The sequence below is a fragment of the Natator depressus genome, chromosome 11 (genome assembly GCF_965152275.1).
Source record: "Natator depressus isolate rNatDep1 chromosome 11, rNatDep2.hap1, whole genome shotgun sequence".
In the NCBI taxonomy this organism is placed as follows: Eukaryota; Metazoa; Chordata; order Testudines; family Cheloniidae; genus Natator; species Natator depressus.
In genome coordinates this window covers 9,363,378-9,385,068 of record NC_134244.1, presented here as the reverse complement: position 1 = coordinate 9,385,068, position 21,691 = coordinate 9,363,378, and the positions used below count along the sequence as shown (strand labels likewise).

General features: G+C 47.2%; 1 protein-coding gene across 2 annotated transcripts in view; it reads left to right on the top strand.

Annotated features, from left to right (window-relative positions):
- The first annotated feature begins 5,461 nt into the window (after positions 1 to 5,461).
- TFCP2L1 (transcription factor CP2 like 1) overlaps positions 5,462 to 21,691 on the top strand; it is a 42,642-nt gene continuing 26,412 nt past the window's right edge. The window contains exons 1-2 of one of the 2 annotated variants that reach the window (XM_074967080.1): positions 5,462 to 5,623; positions 12,328 to 12,479. In XM_074967080.1, the coding sequence (XP_074823181.1) occupies positions 5,562 to 5,623; positions 12,328 to 12,479 (214 nt within the window). In that variant the 5' untranslated portion in view covers positions 5,462 to 5,561. The remainder of the gene's footprint in view (positions 5,624 to 12,327; positions 12,480 to 21,691) is intronic. The other variant, XM_074967081.1, reaches the window with a different exon arrangement.

The window sequence follows — 21,691 nt, the reverse complement described above, 5'->3', positions numbered from 1 at the left end:
CTAAGAGGAATCAGATTGCTGAACTGGGGCTATTGTTGATCCATCATTTTGGCATCCTTTGGAAAGATGGGGAATATGTCAATGAAAGTTATTGGTTTTTAATGTATAAAAATCTGTACTTGAGAGGAAATAAACTCTATATTCTTTCTCTTTCCATAATTCTATATTTAGTTGCCATAACACATTAACACGTAAATGCATATGAAGGAAACTGTAAAACACATGCAATTAATGGGATTAATGCTCTGGCTTCCCTGAATGTCAAAATACCTGCAGTTCATCCAGACATTTTAATTCTCAGGATATTGAGCCAGTGTCCTAGAAGATAAGTTTCAGAGTAGCAGCCGTGTTAGTCTGTATCCGTAAAAAGAAAAGGAGTACTTGTGGCACCTTAGAGACTAACAAATTTATTAGAGAGTATCCAGTTTTGAGAGCTCATTCTTAATCTTTCCCTGTTTGCTGTAGAGGATGTCAATCAGGTGGTTCCGCAGTGTCTTTGAGAGTGTGTGACACAAGCTGTACAGATACAGACAGACATCATCTTCCTTTCCAAATGCAAACAGATGGACATCATACCAAAAGGACTGAAGGTAAAAAATCCATTACAATCTACATACCCCACAGACTATGCTGACAGCTTGTGCCACACACTCTCAAAGAAACTGCAGAACCACCTGATCAACATCCTCTACAGCAAACAGGGAAAGATTAAGAATGAGCTCTCAAAACTAGATACTCTCTAATAAATTTGTTAGTCTCTAAGGTGCCACAAGTATTCCTTTTCTTTGTCCTAGAAAACTTTCTGCATGTACCCTAAGCAAAATCCCCCTCACATCTACATGACATAGTCTTGGATATTCTTCTTGCCTGATACTGTAGATAGTTCATGTAGCAGATAGAACTGTCTTTGTTATCATGATTGCCTGCCAGCCAGCAAGCATGTCTGTCTGCACTAGCTGGTAGCCAGGAACAGAGCCATTACATGGACATTTGAAGGGTGAAGGTAAAGAAGCTGTGTGATCCTGATGATGACAACAAAAAGGAGGAGAGCAAATTCTTTCCCTTTAAATAGTGGATTATATTTTGTGGGATCTGTGCCAATATCAGACACTCTGGTTCATGCCTCACAGGGCAACTTACAAACCCCCCATTGCTGTATGAGCCAATTGGCACGTTTTGGAAGCTATTCCGTACAGTACAATATAACATTAGAACCTGATCCTGGAAACACTTACCAGTGGTCAGAGGGCATTTTGGGGGTACCTAGCATAGAAAAGTACCTAACTGATTTAGGAACCTGTCACATTTTCAAAAGTGAGTTAAGGCTCCTAAATTGCATTGAAAGTCAAGTGTGGTGTGCTGAAAATGGTACTGAAATTGTCCGCTTTAAATGCTCCAGGGCGGTTTCCTGGTCCTACCTGCAAGCCAGGAGGCTCCCTTATAGAAGAGTGCGATCTGGGCCTAGCAGCAGTCAGTCTGAGAGAGCCAGACTAATTATTATAGTAAATGTCATGCCCAGCTGTGTCAGTAGGCCTGAATCCTTATTTTGTACTGAATCTTTCATACAAACTGTATCCCAAAATGCATTACAGAGTTACCTGACATAAACTGAGTTAAATATTTATCCTGCCAACTTTGTATCATATGGACAAAGCCTTTAGCAGCAGAACAAGGAACGAGTAACTAAGGAGAGGGGGAGAGAGATTAGAGCCATAGGAAAAGCAGAAGAGCGAGACTTGCATCTGAGAGGGAAGTGAGATAAGGTGGAATGATGATCAAGGTGACAGACGATGTGGAAGGGAAGACTTTTGTGTGAGTTGGAGACTAGGTAAGGGACAGAGAGAGAAGGGCAGGGGTTGGATGAGCAGAAGAAAGGGGGAGGGGAAAAAAAAGCAGAGAGAGAGAGAGACCAGGTCTATAATTTGGGACAAGTTTTGAAAACCAGGAGAGCAGATTTGATACTGTGGGAGAGTTTTCACGCTGAAAGAAGCAGAAGTTTGACTGGGAATGAAGCAGAATTAGTTTCAGGAGAGGTCGATGAAGAACAGAGATGTCTTTTCCTCACAGATTTGGCTGAGAAAGGGAGGGTCCGAGGCAGGATGATTTAGAGGAGAAAGGTGCTGGGAGGAGAAGATGGTCAGCAAACAGTACTTTGTTTTCTGCATTTAGCGACAATAATGAAACTGGAGAGGAAATAAACAGAATTATTTTAAACTCACTTGACCTCCAACATTAAATTTCTAGAAATGAAGCAAACAAAATATTGACAGGCCAGACCCGATTGGATCATTCACATGGCCTTGCACTCTAAGACCAAACCGTGTATTTTACCAGCCAATGCTGCAATGGATCCAAAATCGTGGAAGGATATTTACTATTTCAGAAGTCTCTGGACACCTCAACAAACTTAGTGCTGAGTCTCTGTTCAAGAACTGTATTTAGGTACTTTGCTCTAGCAAGCACCTGAATAGCTGTGTTGCTCAGATGTTGACTTGTGTGAACTGAGCTGTGCATTTATTGCTGAATAATTTTAAAAGCATTTAAAAATGCAATCCAGAATGAATCATTTTGCTTTGAAAGAAGCAAGCTTTCTTACTGCACTATAGAAGGGTAAAAAAAGAGAAGCTACTTTAAAGAGACACTATAAAGTACTTTTAATACTGTCTCTCTGTTCTATTAAAGTTCTCAGTTTGTGACACCTTCTTAGTTTGAAAACAATAAATACTCATAAATATATTTCTCAAAATACTTTACAGATATTAGCTGACTCAGCCTTCCAACACCTCTGTGAAGTAAGTAACAAATACACAAGATTCACATATCTTTTTAGATTGTAACCTCTTTGGAAAAGGGACTGCCATTTATTTGTGTTTGTACAGCACCTAGCACAATGAAGGTCAAACTGTTTGTGGCCTTGAGGTGCTAATACAGTATAAATGTTAAATAATAATAATCAAAAATACCCTCACTTACCACTGAAATGCAACCACCTCTGGGGTGGAATATAGCAGCTGTTAAACAATATACAGAAACACTACCTAACAGCTTAGACGAGGAAGGGAAGAATAGTGATTCTGATTGAAACTACAAGGAGGAAGGTAGGTGAGGAGATTTAGTTACCTCAGTTCAAACTGTACTAGGATCCTTGGGGTTAACAGGGCTACTCCTGCAAAAATGTGCCATGAGATCCTTAATGATCACAGGTGAGTGTGAGCTCAGTTTTACATCTCATCTCAAGGACAGGTGGGAGGACCCAGTAGCGGGCATGAGGCTGAGACTGGAAAAAGGAAACTAAGCTGAGAGGACTGTGAAGAGCTTAGGGGGCATAAGGATGAAAATAAGAGCACAGCTGTAGGTAGGGATGAGAATATATAGGGCTTTGTGGATTTGGATGATATGCTTGAATTTGATGCAGTAGAAAATTAGATTGAGGGATGCAGGGAAGGGACTGAGTGTGGCACAGTTGGTGTGGGAGGGCAAGATGATTTTAGCAGCAGCATTTTGGACGGACTAGAAGGGGAGATATAAGTTGTGGGTGACAGGCAGGGTGCTCTTGGGATTAAGACACTGGACTGGACCAGTGTTCAGCTCTGCCACAGTTTCCCTGTGTGACCTTGGGCAAGTCATTTAACCTCTCAGCTCCTCATCTGTAAAATGGGGATAAATTTCCCACCTCACAAAATGTTGTGATGCTAAATTCATTAATGTGAGGACCCAGTGTACCAGGCAGGCCACATACAATAGGCCAGAGATGCAGTTACCATAATCTGATGACCTTAAATAATAGAACAGATACATTAAAATAAACTTGAATGGTTATCACGCGTCCACACATGTAACTCTCATTGAAGTCAGTGGGAGTTGCTGGCATGACCCCAGGGCATGATGGGAAGAGAGCTGCTTATAAAAAAATAACTGGAGCACATACTGTACCTCAGACTATAAACAATCTATGGTGAAGGATACTGGACAGACTCCTTTAAATCTATGAGTGCTCCTAGGTTTTTAAAAGGCCCACCTTTTATTTTATATAAACAAATACAACAATTTACATACAGCTGTTGCTTATTCTAGCACTGGCCACCTGGCTTTTAGTGTGTATGCTTTATTTCTGGAGAGCCGTCAGTGGTAACACAGGCCAAGCCCCAGGCACCTCTGGTGCTATTTAATAAAGAACATCTTTTTACGGAGCATGCCATTTACAATAATAATACCTTACATACACACAATGCCCTTCCTCATAAGGAATCCCTGAGGACTTTACGATATACCTAGCACACAGTGCCATTTAAATGCAGCTGCCTCTGGTGTGGCCGATGATAGCCAAAGGGAGTAAACATCACAAAAACACTGGGAGGAGAAATTTTGGGACAAACTCACTCACATAAAGCACCATTGTATAAAAAGAGTGGATTTAAACCTCCTGGGGCCAGGAAGTCAGTCTATGGGGCTGATTCCCTTCCCTACCCAGCTTCTGCTGGGGCAGCCGGATGTCAGGGGGTTGGAGCTGGTTAGAACGGCCCCAGATGCTCTAACTTACATTAGCTGGTTATGGTCCTCTAAAGACCATACAAGGGCTGGAGGTAGCTGGAGGTGCACTGGGCTCCTGCCATTCACCATCCCTGGCCCTTTGCTGGGGCTGCAGAGTGGAAAGCGCAGGAGCCAGTGCCAGCTGTACCCCCATTAGGGACACCCACACACCAGGAAAGGCCCCAGCAGGGGACTTGTGGGAGGCTCCTGCTTGCTTGGTGCTGTCTGAGCCTCAGTGCAAAGGGAGCAGCTCTGCACCCATGTGTGGACGGATGCACGTGCATCCACAGTCATTCGGAAGGGAAAACCGAGCCCTGGATGGTATGGGTAGGTGAGGGGTTAACCTACTGCCTGGGATGCAGTGCCAGACTGTGAGCCCCAGGGACAGAGACATCCCACAGGGCTCCTCCTGGAAACCCAACTGCTCCTAAGGCAAAGGGGGAGGACTCCGAGGCTGTTCTCCACTGAGACTTCTCTAGGCCAACACCTTTGGGAGCTTATGGCATGGACACTTTAATCCCCTCTGGGGTGTCTGTGGGATTGGGTCACCTACCTGCCCCCCTCCTTCCTGGGGACCTATGGGATTGGGAGCTCTGCCCCTCCTCCCCAGGGCACCTATGGGATTGGGAGCTCTGCCCTGCTTCTCTGGGGCACCTATGGGTTTGTGTGCCCTATCTCCCTGGGGCATCTACGGGATTGGCTGCTCTGCCCCCCTTCTCTGGGGCACCTATGGGATTAGGTGTCCTGCCCCCTCTTTGGGGCACCTGTGGGGCTGGGCGCCCTGCCCTGTCCCCAGGGAAACGGCCGCGGCAAATCCACCTGCGCGCCCAGCCCAGGGTGGAGCCGCCCGGGCCGGGCAGCGGAGAGGAGGAGCCGGGGGAGGGCTCGGTTTGAGCTCCGCGCCAGGGCCAGGCCAACCAGCCGGCGGCGGGGCCGCGCCATAAAAGCGCAGGTGGCCGCGCGGGCGGCCGCGGTCCGGAGCAGTGCGCGCTGTGCCAGGCTGGGCGCCTGGCTCCCCAGGGCCCCCCAAGATGCTCTTCTGGCACACGCAGCCCGAGCACTACAACCAGCACTCCACCGGCAGCTACCTGCGGTGAGTCCGGCGCCGCCGGCTGCAGCCCTCCCCCGGGGCGCAGTGACCGCCCCTGCCCGCGCTGTGCCGGGCTCCGGGCGCTGCGGCGGGGGGCTCCCGGGCAGGGCGGCCCTCGGCGCGGCAGAGAAGCCGGAGAGCGCATCGGGGCAGGGTGGGCGCTGGTGCGCTCCAGGCGCATTGGAAAGCCCGGTGCCCTTTGCCTGGGGGCAGCAGGGGGAGCGGCGCAGGCTGGCCCCGCTGCACGTTCCGGCTGGGGGCGCTAAGGCGTAGCGGGGGCTATGAGATGGGGCGCCCCCCTCCCCGCGGTGTCTCCGCTGCGTTGTGCGGGGGCCTCCGCGCGAGTTCCCAGCTGGGCGGGCGTGTCGCCGAGGTGGCGCTGCCCCGCTGTCCTCCGCGGACGCTGCCCTGCCGCGCGGCGGGTGCCACCGACTCTGGGCTAAGCCAGCCTCCACTCCAGCGTGTGTCGGCTAGGGAAAAATCCCCTCGGCGAGGGGCAGGAGCGCTGGTGTGCCAAGCTACCCCGCGTGGATCTCCTCGGGCTGGTGCAGATCCGAATATTATCCGGATAAAGGAGAGGCGAATCTGCTGGCTTGTTTCTTTTAATTTGAGCTGTCTTGTGCTGTTTCCAGGGGGAATCCACTTCCTAGAAAGTTTTCTTCTTTTTGGGTTCCCCTGGAAACGTTCCCACCTTTGCTGTCTAGAACTATGAACGGGCTTAAGGAATTTGTGTAGCCTTGGCTTTGAGTCACAGAAAGCTAAACTGGGGGTGAGGGCTGGGCTCTCCCCACTTCTTGCCAGAGCTGGCAGTCAGATCGGGTTGAAAGGGTTTTTAATAGACACTGCTGGCTGTTGAACTTTGGATGATCGCCCTTGAGGATTGCCTTCTTCTGTAGAGATTTAACTAGAGCACTTCAAAGGGAGAAGTTACAACTCTCTCTGCAAAGCACTGTCAAGTGGCTGTAGAAAATGCTGTCTTGGAAATTAGGAAGACCGATTTTCTCAGGATGTCTTTTTTTTGTTTGTTTTTTCTTTTCTTTTTGGAGGATGGCTAACTGGCCCCAGCTTCTGGTTGTGAGCTTGTCCAAACTAGTTATATCCTGTCTTGTTTTCACACCAGTCACATTGAATTAAATGACTAACCCCACATTTGCTCCCCTTTTACAGACTTCCTAGATAAAAGGTTAGAAGCATTGGACAACTGGGGATTTCATTTTTTGACTTTGCTGAATGTTCATGAAAATTGTTTAAAATATATAGGGGAAGACTTTCAGCTGGTGGGAAATGGCATAACTCAGTGGAAGTGGATAAGAGCTGATTTACACCAGCAAAGCCTGGTTCACAACTTGTCGTTTTCAAAGCATATCTCTGTATAACAGCTATCTCCGGGATCATTCAACTTGCCCATTTAAGCACTCAAAAGCCTGGTAATATCTTCCTTTAAGCTGCTAGATATGCATTCTTAAACGCTCTAGCCGCTATATGTATAGGATGCTTTAAGTACAAAATCCCTTGCTTTCTCCAGTGGTACAGTATTCGATTTGAGTACTCCCCCCCTCACCCCCCTTACATACTTTTTCATTGCCATGAAGGTCCAGTGTATCTTCAACTGTCTACATGACATGTTCTTGCCCCCCCCCCCCAAGGTACGTGTATTAATAACTTAGATGGGGTTGTTGCCCAGCTCCCTTTGCGTGGAGCTGGTAAATGAGCGAAGCAGGCTGCATCCACCCCGAGGGCTGGTACAGTGTGTCCGCTACCTTGGCTGTTAGGGAACATGGAGAGCATGCCATTCGCTCATAGTACAGTGACGGGTGATAGTATACAACCCAAAGACTTCTGATGCCTCCTAATACTGTTCAATAAACCCCCCATTTTGCACTGGAACATTTGAAGACACCTGTTCTCGGTGAGGGCTACTTTTCTGCCAGACTTGTTGAGGCTTGTCTAGACTAGGAAAAGGTGCACAGACAACTACATGGATGTATCTACACTACCAGTGCAATCTCTGAGGCAGAAACACTGCGGCTGTGCAAAAGAGGCTGGTGTGTGATGTACTTTGGTAGTCTACCAAGGTACGTCGGCCCAATGCCTCTCTTACCCCAGTGCTGTCCACCTGCATTGGGGGTGTATTTTGGTTTAAGTATAATACTGCCAAAAATCCCAGTACAAGCAGGACCTGAGGCCATGTCTACACTAGGAAGCTGAGCACTTCACTGGTCTAGGAATAATTTACCAGCAAAGCCTTCCTAGAGTGGATGCAGCTGTCCCCGTCAAAAAAGACTAAAGTAAAATCATGCCCTGTGCGTGAAGCAAGCTATACTGGTAAAAATGTAGGAGCTGTCTGCACTGGGGACTTCTGCGGGTGCCCTGTATCAGCCAGGGATCACACCTCTTCACATCACTAACCGACGGCTATATGGGCAGAAGTCTGTAGTGTAGACCTGGTCTTCAAGTTGGGGCTTTTTGGCGGGGAGGGGAGAAAATCTTGATTCTTCCTCATGGGAACGGTGTTAATTTGTTTCACTCTCCTTATTCTCCCAATGGCGGAATCACTCAACAAACTCCCTCCCCGCACCTCCAAAAAAACATATGGTAAGTGCATTTGACCTCCGGTAGAGACCAGTCCTGGAGAACTTTAGCTTAAAAGTGAAACTTTAAAAATAAGTTCTGTGTGAAATAAGATGGGAACTGTTACGGAGCCTCAGTTATAGAAAAAACTGCTTTCCAGAATGGTAGACTGGATAGCACTTCACAATCTTTGTTCAGTTCTATTTGCCATGCCTAAATTTATGTACCTGCCATGTATATGATTTCAGTCCTTGACTGGCTGCTAAAACCTTGTCTCTTTGCCAGACTTTTGATACACTATGTGCCAAATACCATAAAGTAAAATGTTGTTTGTGGGTTTGATCTAAAGCATGTTATAGTTAGTGGGCTTTGGATTAGGCCCTGTGAGATCATCGAATCATAGAATATCAGGGTTGGAAGGGATCTCAGAAGGTCATTTAGTCCAACCCCCTGATCAAAGCAGGACCAATCCCCAACTAAATCAGAATAAAAAGTTCTGTTTACTTATCTACAATAGCACTTTTTTGTGCAGTTTCCCAATTGTTTTTTATGATTAGACTTTCCACTAACCTTTCAGATGAAATTAAGGGTCCTTGAATGCTTGTGGTCATTAACTATCCTATAGCATGCTTTGCAAGTTTAGAGGAATTAGACTGGAATATGATATATGGCATTTAGGCACTTGACTTCTGCCTTCCTACATTTCTCCATGTCATTTCAGCCAGATGAGGAAAGTATCATTTGCCAAAGTTGTTAATTATGGGCCCACTGGCTGTTTGTTTGCATTTGCAGGATCGGGCTCTTAGGGTACATCTTCACTACCCGCTGGCTTGGCGGGTAGTGATTGATGTATCAGGGATCGATTTATCGTGTCTCATCTAGATGTGATAAATCGATCCCCAAATCGATGCCGGTACTCCACCTCGCCAGGAGGAGTAAGCGGAGTTGACAGGGGAGCCGCCGCGGTCGACTCGCCGCCGTGAGGACGGCCAGGTAACTCGAACTAAGAGACTTCGACTTCAGGTACGCGAATAGCATAGCGGAAGTTGCGTATCTTAGTTCGAACCCCGCCGTAGTGTAGCCCAGGCCTCAGACTGTGCAGCCTTTGAACAGGGACTGTGTGTTATATTTTCTGTAAAGCAACTTGCATCCTCGTGGCATTGTGCAGATAGTGCACGGGTAAGAGCTCCTGTGCAGCAGAGGTGGTTGCATTTCAGTGGAGAATGATTCCGATATGAGTGTGGAAAGTAGTGTGGGGTCCCTGCAGAAGCAATACTGTTCTCAAAATCTATCTGTAGGCATTTGGATCTTCTTCACTGTAATAGGTCTTCAACATCATATCGGGGAAAGCCGGTGTTTCAGTTAGGCAAGAATTGTGATCGCCTAGGTTTCAGAGTAGCAGCCGTGTTAGTCTGTATTCGCAAAAAGAAAAGGAGTACTTGTGGCACCTTAGAGACTAACCAATTTATTTGAGCATAAGCTTTCATGATGCATCCGATGAAGTGAGCTGTAGCTCACGAAAGCTTATGCTCAAATAAATTGGTTAGTCTCTAAGGTGCCACAAGTACTCCTCTAAAACCAGCGCAATGAATGGGGCTGGACACTTTCGTGGTGGCTATAGAAGGAAAAAACTCCTGCCTCTCCTTACACTTTGCTTGATCTGCTCCATGGCTTTATTTCTCCATAAATAGGAGTGACTGTTTTTGAACCAGGAACTTTTGAGTCTTTACTGCAGACTGCATAGTACCATTTGATTTAATGGCCTGGAGAGAGCTCCCCAAGGTTGTAGGTGCTGAGAGTTAAAAGCTAACAACAAGTGGATCATTAACCTGCATGGGCAGAACAAACTCCCTTAATGCTCTTAACTGCACAAGCATGCCATGTGCCTAGACAGTTGTTTTTTGATGCTTGTTTGTGCACATAAGCATTAATGCAATGGATGGAGCTGCTGCCTGAATAACCTGAAAGTCAAGAGGTTTCATGTGCCCTGGTGGAGACAAGAGGTGGCTGTAAAGATTTCTGTTCTGAGCCAGGAGGTGGTCGGGTTATACTTTAGTAGTCTTACAAATAGTACAGAATGAACAGAAGTAGGGCTCAGTGTTAGAGAAGCTGGGAAGACTAATGTGGCTCTTTATAGTGAGGCATAGTGAGATAAGGCTGCTAACACTGGCATCTATTTTCATAGGGTTTGTCTACTCTACAGCTGGGAGAGAACCCCTCAGCCCGGGTGGGATGCTTGAGTTAGTAGGCTAAAAGTAGCAGCATGGGTTCATGGTTGAGTCCAAAGCTGCCCGACCCCCTGTGTCTGAGCTTGGGTGGTTAGCCTGCACCTGACAGTGTCCACACCACTATTTTTAGGGCGCTAGCTCAAGGAAAGCTCGGGCGAGTCTGTTTATGGGTGCTGGGACGCATGCCCCCAGCTGCAGTGTAGGGATGCCCTTGCCTGGTCATGCTTTGACACTCTGAATGCGTATGAGCTTCGTTTTGTTCTGACAGTGTCAAGATTGATTTCATTTAAGTCAGTAGAGTTATGCCAGCGTGAAACTTGCAAAGGAGGTCAGATTTGGGTTCATGGGAGTTGTGTAGATGCATCTGAGGGCAGAACCTGATGCTATATTGTGGACAGATCAAATTCTAAAGACTTTTAAATTGGAATGAGAGAGGGGCCTAGGCCAAACTGCTAGATCTGGTCTATTTTGGAGAAGCTATGGTATCTGGATTCAACCTGGTGACTGGCTACTCTAATGGGCTAGAACAAAACCCTGCACCAAGCCACACAGTTTTGAGCTGAACTCCAAGGCTAAGCACTATCTTCTGGTACAAACAGAAGCAAGTTATTCAATATGTGCCAAATCCTGAAGCTGTTTAACATGGTAGCGTGAGGCATCCACATCCCAACAGGCCATATAAACTGGTTGCACGGCAGAGTGACTGGATTGTTGTGGAAGAAAGCTCATTCCCAATACCCATCGTTGTTAACCTGACGACTGTATTGCTTAACTCTGGCCAGGCCTCCCCCATTCTCCCCACCCTTTATCCTGAGGTGCCCTGACCAGCCCTGACTTATTAGTCAGTCACACCAATTGTTGGGTGGGGGGGCTGAATTTTTAGGGAGTGATGAGCTCAGGGTGAGCTGATTGGCTTTGGGAGGATGGGATCAGTTTACGGGGAGTGTGTCTACATTGTGGGAGGGAGAGGCATGGTTTTGTGGGGGAATGGGAAGGGTTAGGTAGAGGAAGGGCATAGCTTGGTGGGGAGAAGGCTGTTTTCTGTGAGGAGAAGCAAATGGATGGGATTAGTAGGCGCAAGGAAGGATGCCTTACTTTTGAGAAAAGGGGCTGTTGCTTTGTTGTGCAGAATTAACCAAGCAATCCTTGACAGGTAGGGTTCATTTTACTTTCTCTGATTTTTTTTTTTCCCAAGCTTTTTTCTTTCAGATGAAAACCCCAAAACTTTCTTCAAAAAGCTTTTCGCTTTTGTTGAAATGTTAGTTTTCATCATTTCCTCGCCCCTTCCTCCCCCCGTTACAAAATCCACTTCTCAACCAGCTTTAATTTTTACTAACTCAAGTAATTCGTGAAGACCTTCCATTGTACTGATGCTATGTGCTAAAGTGTGCCTGGTACTAACTTACTGAACCGGGAGACTCCACGCACTGTTGTTCTGCGCAAGCCAAACTCTTATTTCCTCTTAAGGTAGATCTACACAAGAGCTGGAAGGTGTAAATTCCAGCTTGAGGAGACATATCTGTGCCAGCTCTGATTTAGCTAGTGCTCTAAAAATAAAAGTGTAGCCACAGTGCGGGGGGTGGGGGGCGCTAGCTACCATGGTCATAGGTATGTAGTAGGGACTGCTATCCCCTTCTGCCACAGCTACACTTCTGTTTTTAGCACACAAGCTCAATCAGAGCTAGCACTGTTATGTCTACCCTGAGTTGGAACTCTCACCTTCCAGCTCTAGTGTAGACATCTACCTGTAGTGTGGATAACTCACTATGTGTGAGAAGTGATCTCCATTTCTTCTGTTCTGTTGGATCATCACCTACATGTCCAGAGTGAAAGAATTTCACATTTGGATTCTCATCTTTTGTTCCTCTAAGTTGCTGTAAGTAAACGTGTGTTAATTCTATGTTTCAGTGATGTCCTTGCACTGCCGATCTTCAAACAGGAGGAGCCCCAGCTGTCTCCTGAGAATGACACCAAACTGCCTCCGTTTCAGTATGTTCTCTGCACGGCCACATCCCCTGCTGTAAAGCTGCATGAAGAAACCCTTACCTATCTCAACCAAGGTAAGAAACTAAAGGAAGGAATGTCCCTTGGAAATGGCTTATGATAAAACAATTGAATTTTGCTCCTTTGTTTTGCCTGGGGGGAAAGCTTTGAATTTTGGACCTATATGGGTCAGGTTTTCAGGTGGTGCCAATTGGTGAAGCACCACTGAATGCATAACTGATGCACAGCAGTTAGGGATTGGTCCACACGTTTTCATGTAGCAGGTGCTGGATTCTGTTGAGCTCATTTGAAATTTTGCTTTTTGATATGCATTAGTATCCCAGCAATGGGGTAGGGGGAGCCCAGGGCTGATGGGTGAAGTTGGCAGACTGGTAAGCATTAGGAGTACCACTGACACAACTCAGTTATGAGTGCCCTAGCTGTGTTTCAGTGAATTGCCAGTGGATGGGCCAGGAAGGTGTATGATGCTGTTATGTTGTTCCATGAAGAGTGTGACCTCACTCATGCTGGCCCTATCTCGTCACAGTGGTGGAATGTCATTGCTCCATGCTTCTGTAGACAACAAAGCTAAGCATCTAGCTTGGCAGCTTACTGAGCTGCAGTTTAGCAAGGTTCCATATTGCCTATATTGTAGGCTAACTTTGGCCCCCAGATGGACACATGCACACACCTCCAGAGCAGAAGCAAACCAGAGCAGGAGAGGTTATGCTGCTCGATATCTGAAATGATCAAAGGGAGGGTAAAAGAGCTGGTGAATCTTTCTGTGAAAAGAAAAGGAGTACTTGTGGCACCTTAGAGACTAACCAATTTATTTGAGCATGAGCTTTCGTGAGCTACAGCTCACTTCATCGGATGCATACTGTGGAAATTGCAGAAGACATTATATACACAGACACCATGAAACAATACCTCCTCCCACCCCACTCTCCTGCTGGTAATAGCTTATCTAAAGTGATCATCAAGTTGGGCCATTTCCAGCACAAATCCAGGTTTTCTCACACCCCCCCCCTCCCCCGCAAACTCACTCTCTTGCTGGATTTGTGCTGGAAATGGCCCAACTTGATGATCACTTTAGATAAGCTATTACCAGCAGGAGAGTGGGGTGGGAGGAGGTATTGTTACATGGTGTCTGTGTATATAATGTCTTCTGCAATTTCCACAGTATGCATCCGATGAAGTGAGCTGTAGCTCACGAAAGCTCATGCTCAAATAAATTGGTTAGTCTCTAAGGTGCCACAAGTACTCCTGTTCTTTTTGCGAATACAGACTAACACGGCTGTTACTCTGAAACCTTTCTGTGAAATGGTCTTCCCATCATGGAGGGCATGGGATCCTTTGCCATTAAAAGCAACCAGTAGCAAAATAACGTCTCTGCCTGCAAAATACCCAAGCCCATTTCAAACTGCTCTCTCCTCTGACTCTGCCTTAGCTCCAGAGAAGGGTGGAGATGCTAATTTGCAGTTCTTCCCTTGGCTCTGCATACAGAGGCTGGAGAGAGTTCATGGCTAACCATCAGGTTTCCGTGAATGGGGAAGTCTAAAGTTCCCTTTGTAAAGTTGAGACTGATCATATTTGAACATCTCCTGATAAATCCCATTGTGACTTTGGGCTTTGTTCCCTGTTGTCTGTCAACAGCTTTGAAAATGGGGTATCTCCTGCTCCATCTTTGTAAGAGACAAAGGGCTTGGCTACATGAGGACTCTAATTGATTTGCCTTTGTCTTCCTGAAAGGCATGGAGTCAATGCATGTATGTTAAAGTGCATCAGAACAACCACATGGATGCTTTTACTCAGGAGTAAAGTGATCTTAATTTGCTGTAATTTAATCACTGGATTTTTTTTTTTAACAAAGCCGGAAATATGAGCGTGTGGAGGAGGATTAAGTTACAGAGACCATCCACTTGGGGTGTTTAACACACCAACACGTGGGCATTGACTTCATACCATTCATTGATTTGCCTTCCCTCTCCTGAGTGTCCCCATGTAGACCTGGCCAAGGAGCCAACTTCCGCCCTCGTTCTAATAGGGAAATCAAGAGGCTTGCGTGGTGTGATGGGCACACAGACTGGGGTTTTCAAAAGTGCTCTGCTTTGGCCTAATTCTGCTCCCATGGAAATGGATGGGACTCTTAGCAATGACTTCATGGGAGCAGAGTTAGGTCAGTGTTGAGCATTTCTGACAATCCCACCTAGAATGGATTTGCCTAAAGGAGTAGGGGAAGGTCCAGTTTTGGTCTTGTCTCTAGTGGGGTCACAAGCAAGCTGGCTGCAGCCGTGGCTAGCTGGACTGAATTACAGTGCAGAAGAGCATGACTAGAGTAGAATGTGAAAATGGGCTTTGTTGTTGTTGAGAACTATATGAGACAAACTATGCTGTAAGTGTGGAATCCTGCTCTGTCTTCAGCGTGTGTTCTGGGGAGGAAGAGGTATAAGGAATTCCTGCCTCTTGATAGGAGGGTCCCAGAGCTCCTGAGCCCAAATGTCTACACTGAAGTTAAACGGCCCCTTAGCCCAAGCCCCACAAGCCCGAGTCAGCTGGCACAGGCCAGCCACGTGTGTCTAATTACAGGGTAGACATACCCAAAGTGACTAGAACATTCCCTTGAAATTGAGGTCTGTGCAGACGGCCAGCTCAAGATCTATGCACTGCTTAAGTCAGGAGTGGGCAAACTAGGGCCTGTGGGCCGGATCCGGCCTGTGGGATTGCCACCCCTGTGGTGCCACGGGCCCTCTGCTGCTTCCAGAAGCAGCTGGCACGATGTCCCTGAGGCCTCTGGGGGAGGGAGGGCAGAGCGCTCTGTGTGCTGCCCTCACCTGCAGGCACTGCCCCTGCAGCTCCCATTGGCTGGGAACAGGGAACCGTGGCCAATGGGAGCTTCAGGGGAGGAACCTGCAGGTGAGGGCAGTGCGCGGAGCCCTCTGCCCCCCTCCTCCCCTAGGGGCCGCAGGGACATGGTACTGGCCACTTCCAGGAGCAGCGCGGGGCCAGGGAAGGCAGGGAGCCTGCCTTAGCCCCGCTACATGCCGCTGCCACCCTAGAGATGCTCCAGGTAAGTGGCTGTGCCAGGCTGGAGCCTGCACCCTGAGCCCCCTCCTGCACCCCAACCCCCTACCCTGAGCCCCCTCCTGCACCCTTGCTGCACCCCATTCCCTTGCCCTGAGCCCCTTCCTGCACACTTGCCCTGAGCCCCTTCCTGCACCCCAGCGCCCCAACCCCTTGCCCTGAGCCCCTTCCTGCACGCTGCACCCCCTCCGACACCCCGCACTCTCTCCTGCACCCCACCCCTCTGCCCCAGCCCTACATTCATATCCATTTCCACACCCAGATGTGGCCCTTGGGCCAAAAAGTTTGCCCATCCCTGGCTTAAGTGGTTGGCTCTGTGTATGCAGATGAATTTCACCCATGCTCAAGGCATGTACCTGCTGAAGCTAAATTGTATATATTTGGTACCTCTTGGTATATATTTGCAGTCAGCTCTACTCTGCGCTCCACACAGTGCCCTCCCAATAGGAAGGATAGGACTTAGTCCTGCCCTGGCTCTATACCGCATCCCTCAGACAAAAATCCTTGGTCCTTGCTGGTTAGGGAAAAGGTGCCAGAGCCCTGCTAGCATGTCTCTTGCTTTGATATAGACATGGCCTTTTCCGAGCAAAAGCCAAGCTTGTATTGGTCTAGGGATTGTTTTAAAATATTATTTCTGGGGTAATCTCTTGTGGGGTGGGGAGAAGCAATTTTAAATTCCACCTTCCAATCAGATTTGCAACGGTTTTGCACTAAATTAAAAAGAAATCATAACTTGCCTTGTAGTCCCACGACAGAGTCCTTTTGAACTGGCAGATGATGAGGTCTGATTTAAATGGGCACTTGTGTTTGTAAACTCCTAGAGAGGAGTATTTATAAATGTCTCGTTCCCATTCCTTGTGTGTCAAAAGTCTTGTGGGAGCATTGACCTCTCTGGAGTAGAAAAGTAGGACATGCATCTGTTAATTTTAAAAACAAAAATTAAAGTCTTTTAGTCTAAATAGCATTTTGTTTTGAGGAGAAGTGTCTTTCTTCATTGGAACTATTCTTGAGTCTTGAGCGCCATAAAACTTCCACTTTGTGTTAAAAAGGCCTGATCTCTTCTCTGAGGAGCTCACAAAGCAATGCCAGATATGACCCAATGAAGCAGATGGGTAGGGAGTGTGTGGAGGGAGGGTGTTTGTGGACCAGCTCTGGAAGGATGTTCCATGTGTAGGGGCAAGCTTGGAAGAAAGCTCAGGAGTCTGACATGGGGCCTTGAGGTTGGCATTATTGACTGAGTGAAGGAATAAGGAGGATCAATAAGAAAGGATGGGCAGAACTAAATAGTGTCTTTGAAGGAGATGGCAAGAGTTTTGAACTTTGTTTAGTGGAGAAGGAGCCAGTGGAGGGAATTGGACAGGGCTGATATGGCCTGAAGAATCGTCTAGGAAGTTCTCAGCAGTGACTGTATGGACTGGAGGGGGCTCAGATGGGGGTTGGGGAGGCCACACAGGGGAAGGGTATATACCCTAGGGACAGATGACTGGGGTTGGGAAGAGTTTTTAGCTGTGCAGACAGAGAAAAGGAGAAATATTTTGGAGGAGGAGGTGTGGACTGGATTCTCCTGGATGGGAGCAGTGGGGAGGGGGAATTGAAGAGGACTCCCAGGTTGAGAGGATAGTGTCCCGCGTGGGGAGGGTTTATGAAGGACATCGAGGCATTTAGTCTTAACTATTGTATTAAGCTGACAAGAGGCCAAGCTCATTGGCAAAAGGTTGAAACCCTAGATTCTTGTTGGCTGCAGTGAGAGACCCAGCCTACAGGTCAAACAATTGAATAGTCAAATCCGCGCAGTCTGCACTCCAGTGACTGACTCCTTACTCTTGTCTTTTGCAGTCTCCTCCCCTGCACTCCCTCATTCATTGTGAAACTGGAGCCAGAACCCTGCTAAAATGGAACCATTTGGGGCCAACTGTTTTCAAACACCATTGGAACTAGCCTGTTTTTTTTGGTTTGCTTTTTTTTTTTTAAGTGCTGTTTCGGTGCCTATTGTGGATTGTCTTAAAAAAACCTTATTGAGCAGCAACCCTTCTACAAACTACCCCATTAGCAAGGTGTCTTGATACAGTTTGTATTCCGTGGTTTGTAGCAGTAGGGTGTGTGGATGCAAGTCACGTAACAGCCGAGTTTCTATTGCAGTAGTGTATAGAAGCCCCAACCAAGCTAAAGGTGCAAGGTCCTGTACAAACTTAATATGGCAGTCTATGGCCCAAATACTTTTCAACATGGTTACCATCCTGAATGTGGAAAAAGGGCAGATGAAGGTTAGTTTAAGCAATTGTCCCAGCCGGAAGTAGTGCAAGCAAAGCAGGCATGGGAAGTATAGGAAAGTGAGACGTTATTTGAAGAAGACACCCCGAAATCCTAGTTGTCTGGGGAGGAGATAGAAAACCTTTGCCTTGGTTCTATTTTAAGTCTCCAAATCTGGCCACAGGACTTTTCTGTAGCTGGAGAATTGGATTTTATGTTTGGAGATTTATGGAAATGAAGAAATCTGTTTTTGTATTGACATTAACTCTCACGGAACTGAATTTTTATAGGGTCATGACTGTGTGCTTGAATGTTTGTATGTTTCCTGGAACAGTCTTTTGTTTGCCTAAATGAAGAGAACAGAAAGCTGGGAGACCAGCTCTGACTGGCTGAGGTTCTCGGTTAATTATAGCTGCATTTGCAAGAATATTATTTTCATTTTGTGTGACTCAGAGGGATTGGCTGTTTTTTCTAATAATCTTCGCAATTATTGACAGGATCTTGAGCCTTCCAAAGAATTAAGTTCCCTTCTGGCCTACCCTTTGCTAACATGCACCCTGCAGATGCCTCAGAATCTCTCTTCCTTGACACACTTTTGGTCTGTCCCTGGCTTCCCATCATTGGTCTGTCCCTGGTTTCTTTCTAAGAATTGTTTGTAAAGTTGGTTCTTCTTTCTCTTCACTTTCATGACCAGTTGTTGAAACTTTTTGTCCTTCTGTTGGCACTTCTCAGGCTGTCTCTACACTAGAGCTTACAGTGGCGCTGTATGGATGCAGCTGCGCCGCTGTAAGATCTCTCGTGTAGCCGCTCTGCGCTGAAGGGAGAGAGCTCTCCCATCGATACAATTAATCCACCCCAACAAGCAGCGGGAGCTATGCCGGTGGGAGAAGCCCTCCCGCTGACATAGCGCTATGCACGCTGCCACTTATACTGGTCTAATTTGTTGCTCTGTGTGTGTGTGATCACACCCCTGAGTGACGTATGTTTTGCTGACATAAGTGATAGTGCAGACATAGCCTCAAGCTCAGGGAATGGAGTTGGCCCTCTTACCTCAATTACAAGCAAGTCTGGATAGGTTCTTGGTGTCATACCCCAGCTCCTTCATTTTGCTAGCAGGATTTTTCTTGCTTCTCACGTACATTTTGGCAGTGAGGTGCAGGATACACAGTGCTATCTCCAAACCACACCAACCCTAAGGTCACCATCAATCTTGCTTCAGGCAAAAAGGGGCTTGGAATAAGCAGAGCATCCGAGCACAACTGTCCATAGGAAGCAGGAATCTCCTGGCTGCCCTTTAACCTGGGAGACGGTTTTCTGTCCTTCCTGCTATCCTCTCCTTACTCCCATCTGGGTTAAATGGAAGTCTGTGAATTTGCAGTCCTCACTCAGGCAAAACTTCTGCCGAGGCCACTGGACCTGGTTCTACTCTCACAAAGCAGCAGTGACTGAAGTCTGCGGACTTATGCTGGTGAGACCAGGTTCAGGACTGTGTGTAGACTTCAGGACTGGACTCGGTTTCATTGGTGACAACCAGCAAGACTTCTGAAGCGTTTTCGTGAACCGTCTTTTTTTTTTGCCCTGGGTACTTTTCTGGATGTTTTTAACTTTGGTACTGAAGTTTCTCCTACATTTCTACCATGTTTGATTCCTGAATTAAAGCACCTGTCAATCCAAGGAGCTAGAGTTGTTTCCCAATTAGCTGCTTCTACCTTGAAGTGTCTTCGGAAGCTGCACTTTAGGTCATGAATAAGCAGTTTGGAGGGCATTGTGGATCCTTGTTTGACCGAGCTATCTATACTGGTTGTTGGCTTTGTAGATCAATGAAGGAGATGCTAATACCTGATCTGTATGCTATAAAGATATTTGGAATTGCCCCTTTTTAGGGGACCCCTCTACTTCACTTTCTTCCCTGCATTTGTTTAGGTTGGGTGTTCTAGGAAACCCAGGGGGGGTGCTCCTTGTGCTTATGTACCAACTGGTAGTGTAGCTTAGTGTCATGTGGGTTGTACATGCTATATGTGAGACGAGCTAAGGGTCTCTGTCTCCTTCCTAATAGGCAGCTGTCCACAGCACGGTCTCTTCCCCCACACAGCACGTCAGACACTGAGGGGCACTCTCAATTGGTTATTTTTAGCAGAGAGAGCAAGGAGTGAATGACCAGGCCTGGGTACTGAAATACATCCTCATCCCTAGGTGAGAAGCCTCCAGCTCAGGGTTAAGGAGTTCTGATGGGGCAATGCAGGGACAGATGCATTGCTGCTCACACTAACATACTGCACCAATTCTGGGCTCAAATAGAAAACGCTAGTCTCTCTGGAAATAAGAGACTGGCCATCTCCTGTAAAGTTGTAATGATATGCTCTGTCTTTTGTGTTTAAGAGGCTGTTCATCCATTCTAGTTCATTATTCCTAGTAATCACAGAGTAATGGTTTGTATGAGAGCTATTCAGATCGTGAAAAACTTTCCATGAAAGCTAAACCTGGCACAGCTCTGTCCTGCTGTATCTTCAAAGTGTGCTACTAGGTGGACTGGCTTTCCCAGCACAGGTGCTAGTGAGCAGACAAATAGGGACTTGACTTTCCACTAGAGCTCGTTTGTTGTTTTGTTTGTATTGCAGTAGTGCATAGAGGTCCCAACCGAGCTAAACGTACAAGGTCCTGTACCAACTTTATACGAAATAGTTAATTGAAATAGACAAGACAGACAAATGTGGGAGACAGCTGCCTTATCCCCATCTGACAGATTGGGACCTAAGGCAGCGAAGGATTAAGTGACTTGCCCAACATCACACAAGGAGCCCATGGCAGAGCTGAGGGTTGGACCCCAGCTCTTCTGAGTCCCGCTGCAGCACCCCAGCCTCAGACCATCCTCCTTCTCGGTCACCTGGGGAACGTGAGAAAATACTAGGCTTGCAAATGGCACAAAAGAAACCAATGTTACCATGAGACTCGCACTGTCAAAACCTGCAGCCAGGAACCTTGTGCAACAGATGGTATCGGCCGTATACCAGGACTGACCGTATTAGTGGGAAGCCAGGGCCTTTACTCCACCGGCAGAGAGTCTGTGATTACACGCTTGGATCTGGACAGGCAGAGGTACTGAACACGTAATCGAGATCTACTCATTACACGTGAAACGTGCTAGATCCTTATTGATTCAAGAGGCAAAGGAGAAATCTATTATAGGCACCAGCCAAGGCCAAGTTAACAGCCACCATACTATAATCAACCCAGAATAAGTGATGTCGGCTATCACCCCAGGAAATGAGCCCGCTATACACAGGGCTGAATTTAAGTACAGTTCCTAAATTAGTCACCTGCAAAGTGCTTCTGAACCTGTTGGCCCGTACATGCTCTTAATTCAGAGTTGGAAGTGTTGCCGCAGAGGAATTATTAACTAAACTTGAACAAAGGATCTGAGATGGTGTAATTTTAATACCTGTAAGCCTCTGAGCATGCCCCGCATGAACTAGATTGTTTGCAGAAGTTTGAGCAGACTCAGGCTGAGCGGAGTGCTGGTGCAGAGGGCTGAGCCTTCCCTCCAGCAAACATGGCTCTTGAGTGTGTGTTAAGAGGTACGGGAGGGAAGAGATGTGCAGGGAAAAGAGGGGGGGGGGGGGGACAAAGGGTTGAAAAGAGGAGAGAAGAAGCCACAGGAGGAGACAAATACAGGAAGAGAACTGTTGGAAGGGCAGCTATATAAACTGGTATTAGATTGAACACCTGAACTGCACTCCATTACATTCCTCCAATCCCTCTGTAATGAAAAGCAGGACAGAAACTGACTGTGAGCATAATCCTCTGGCCCAAGGAAGGGCTGTGGAAGACCCTTGGAAAGAGTGGGACATAGTGGAGCCGTGTGGGGGCTGCATTCCCTGGCACCCACCCATCTTCCTCTCTCTCTCTCTCTCTCCCCGCCCCCCCAAGGTTCCATCGTCTTAGCACAGGAGGGAGG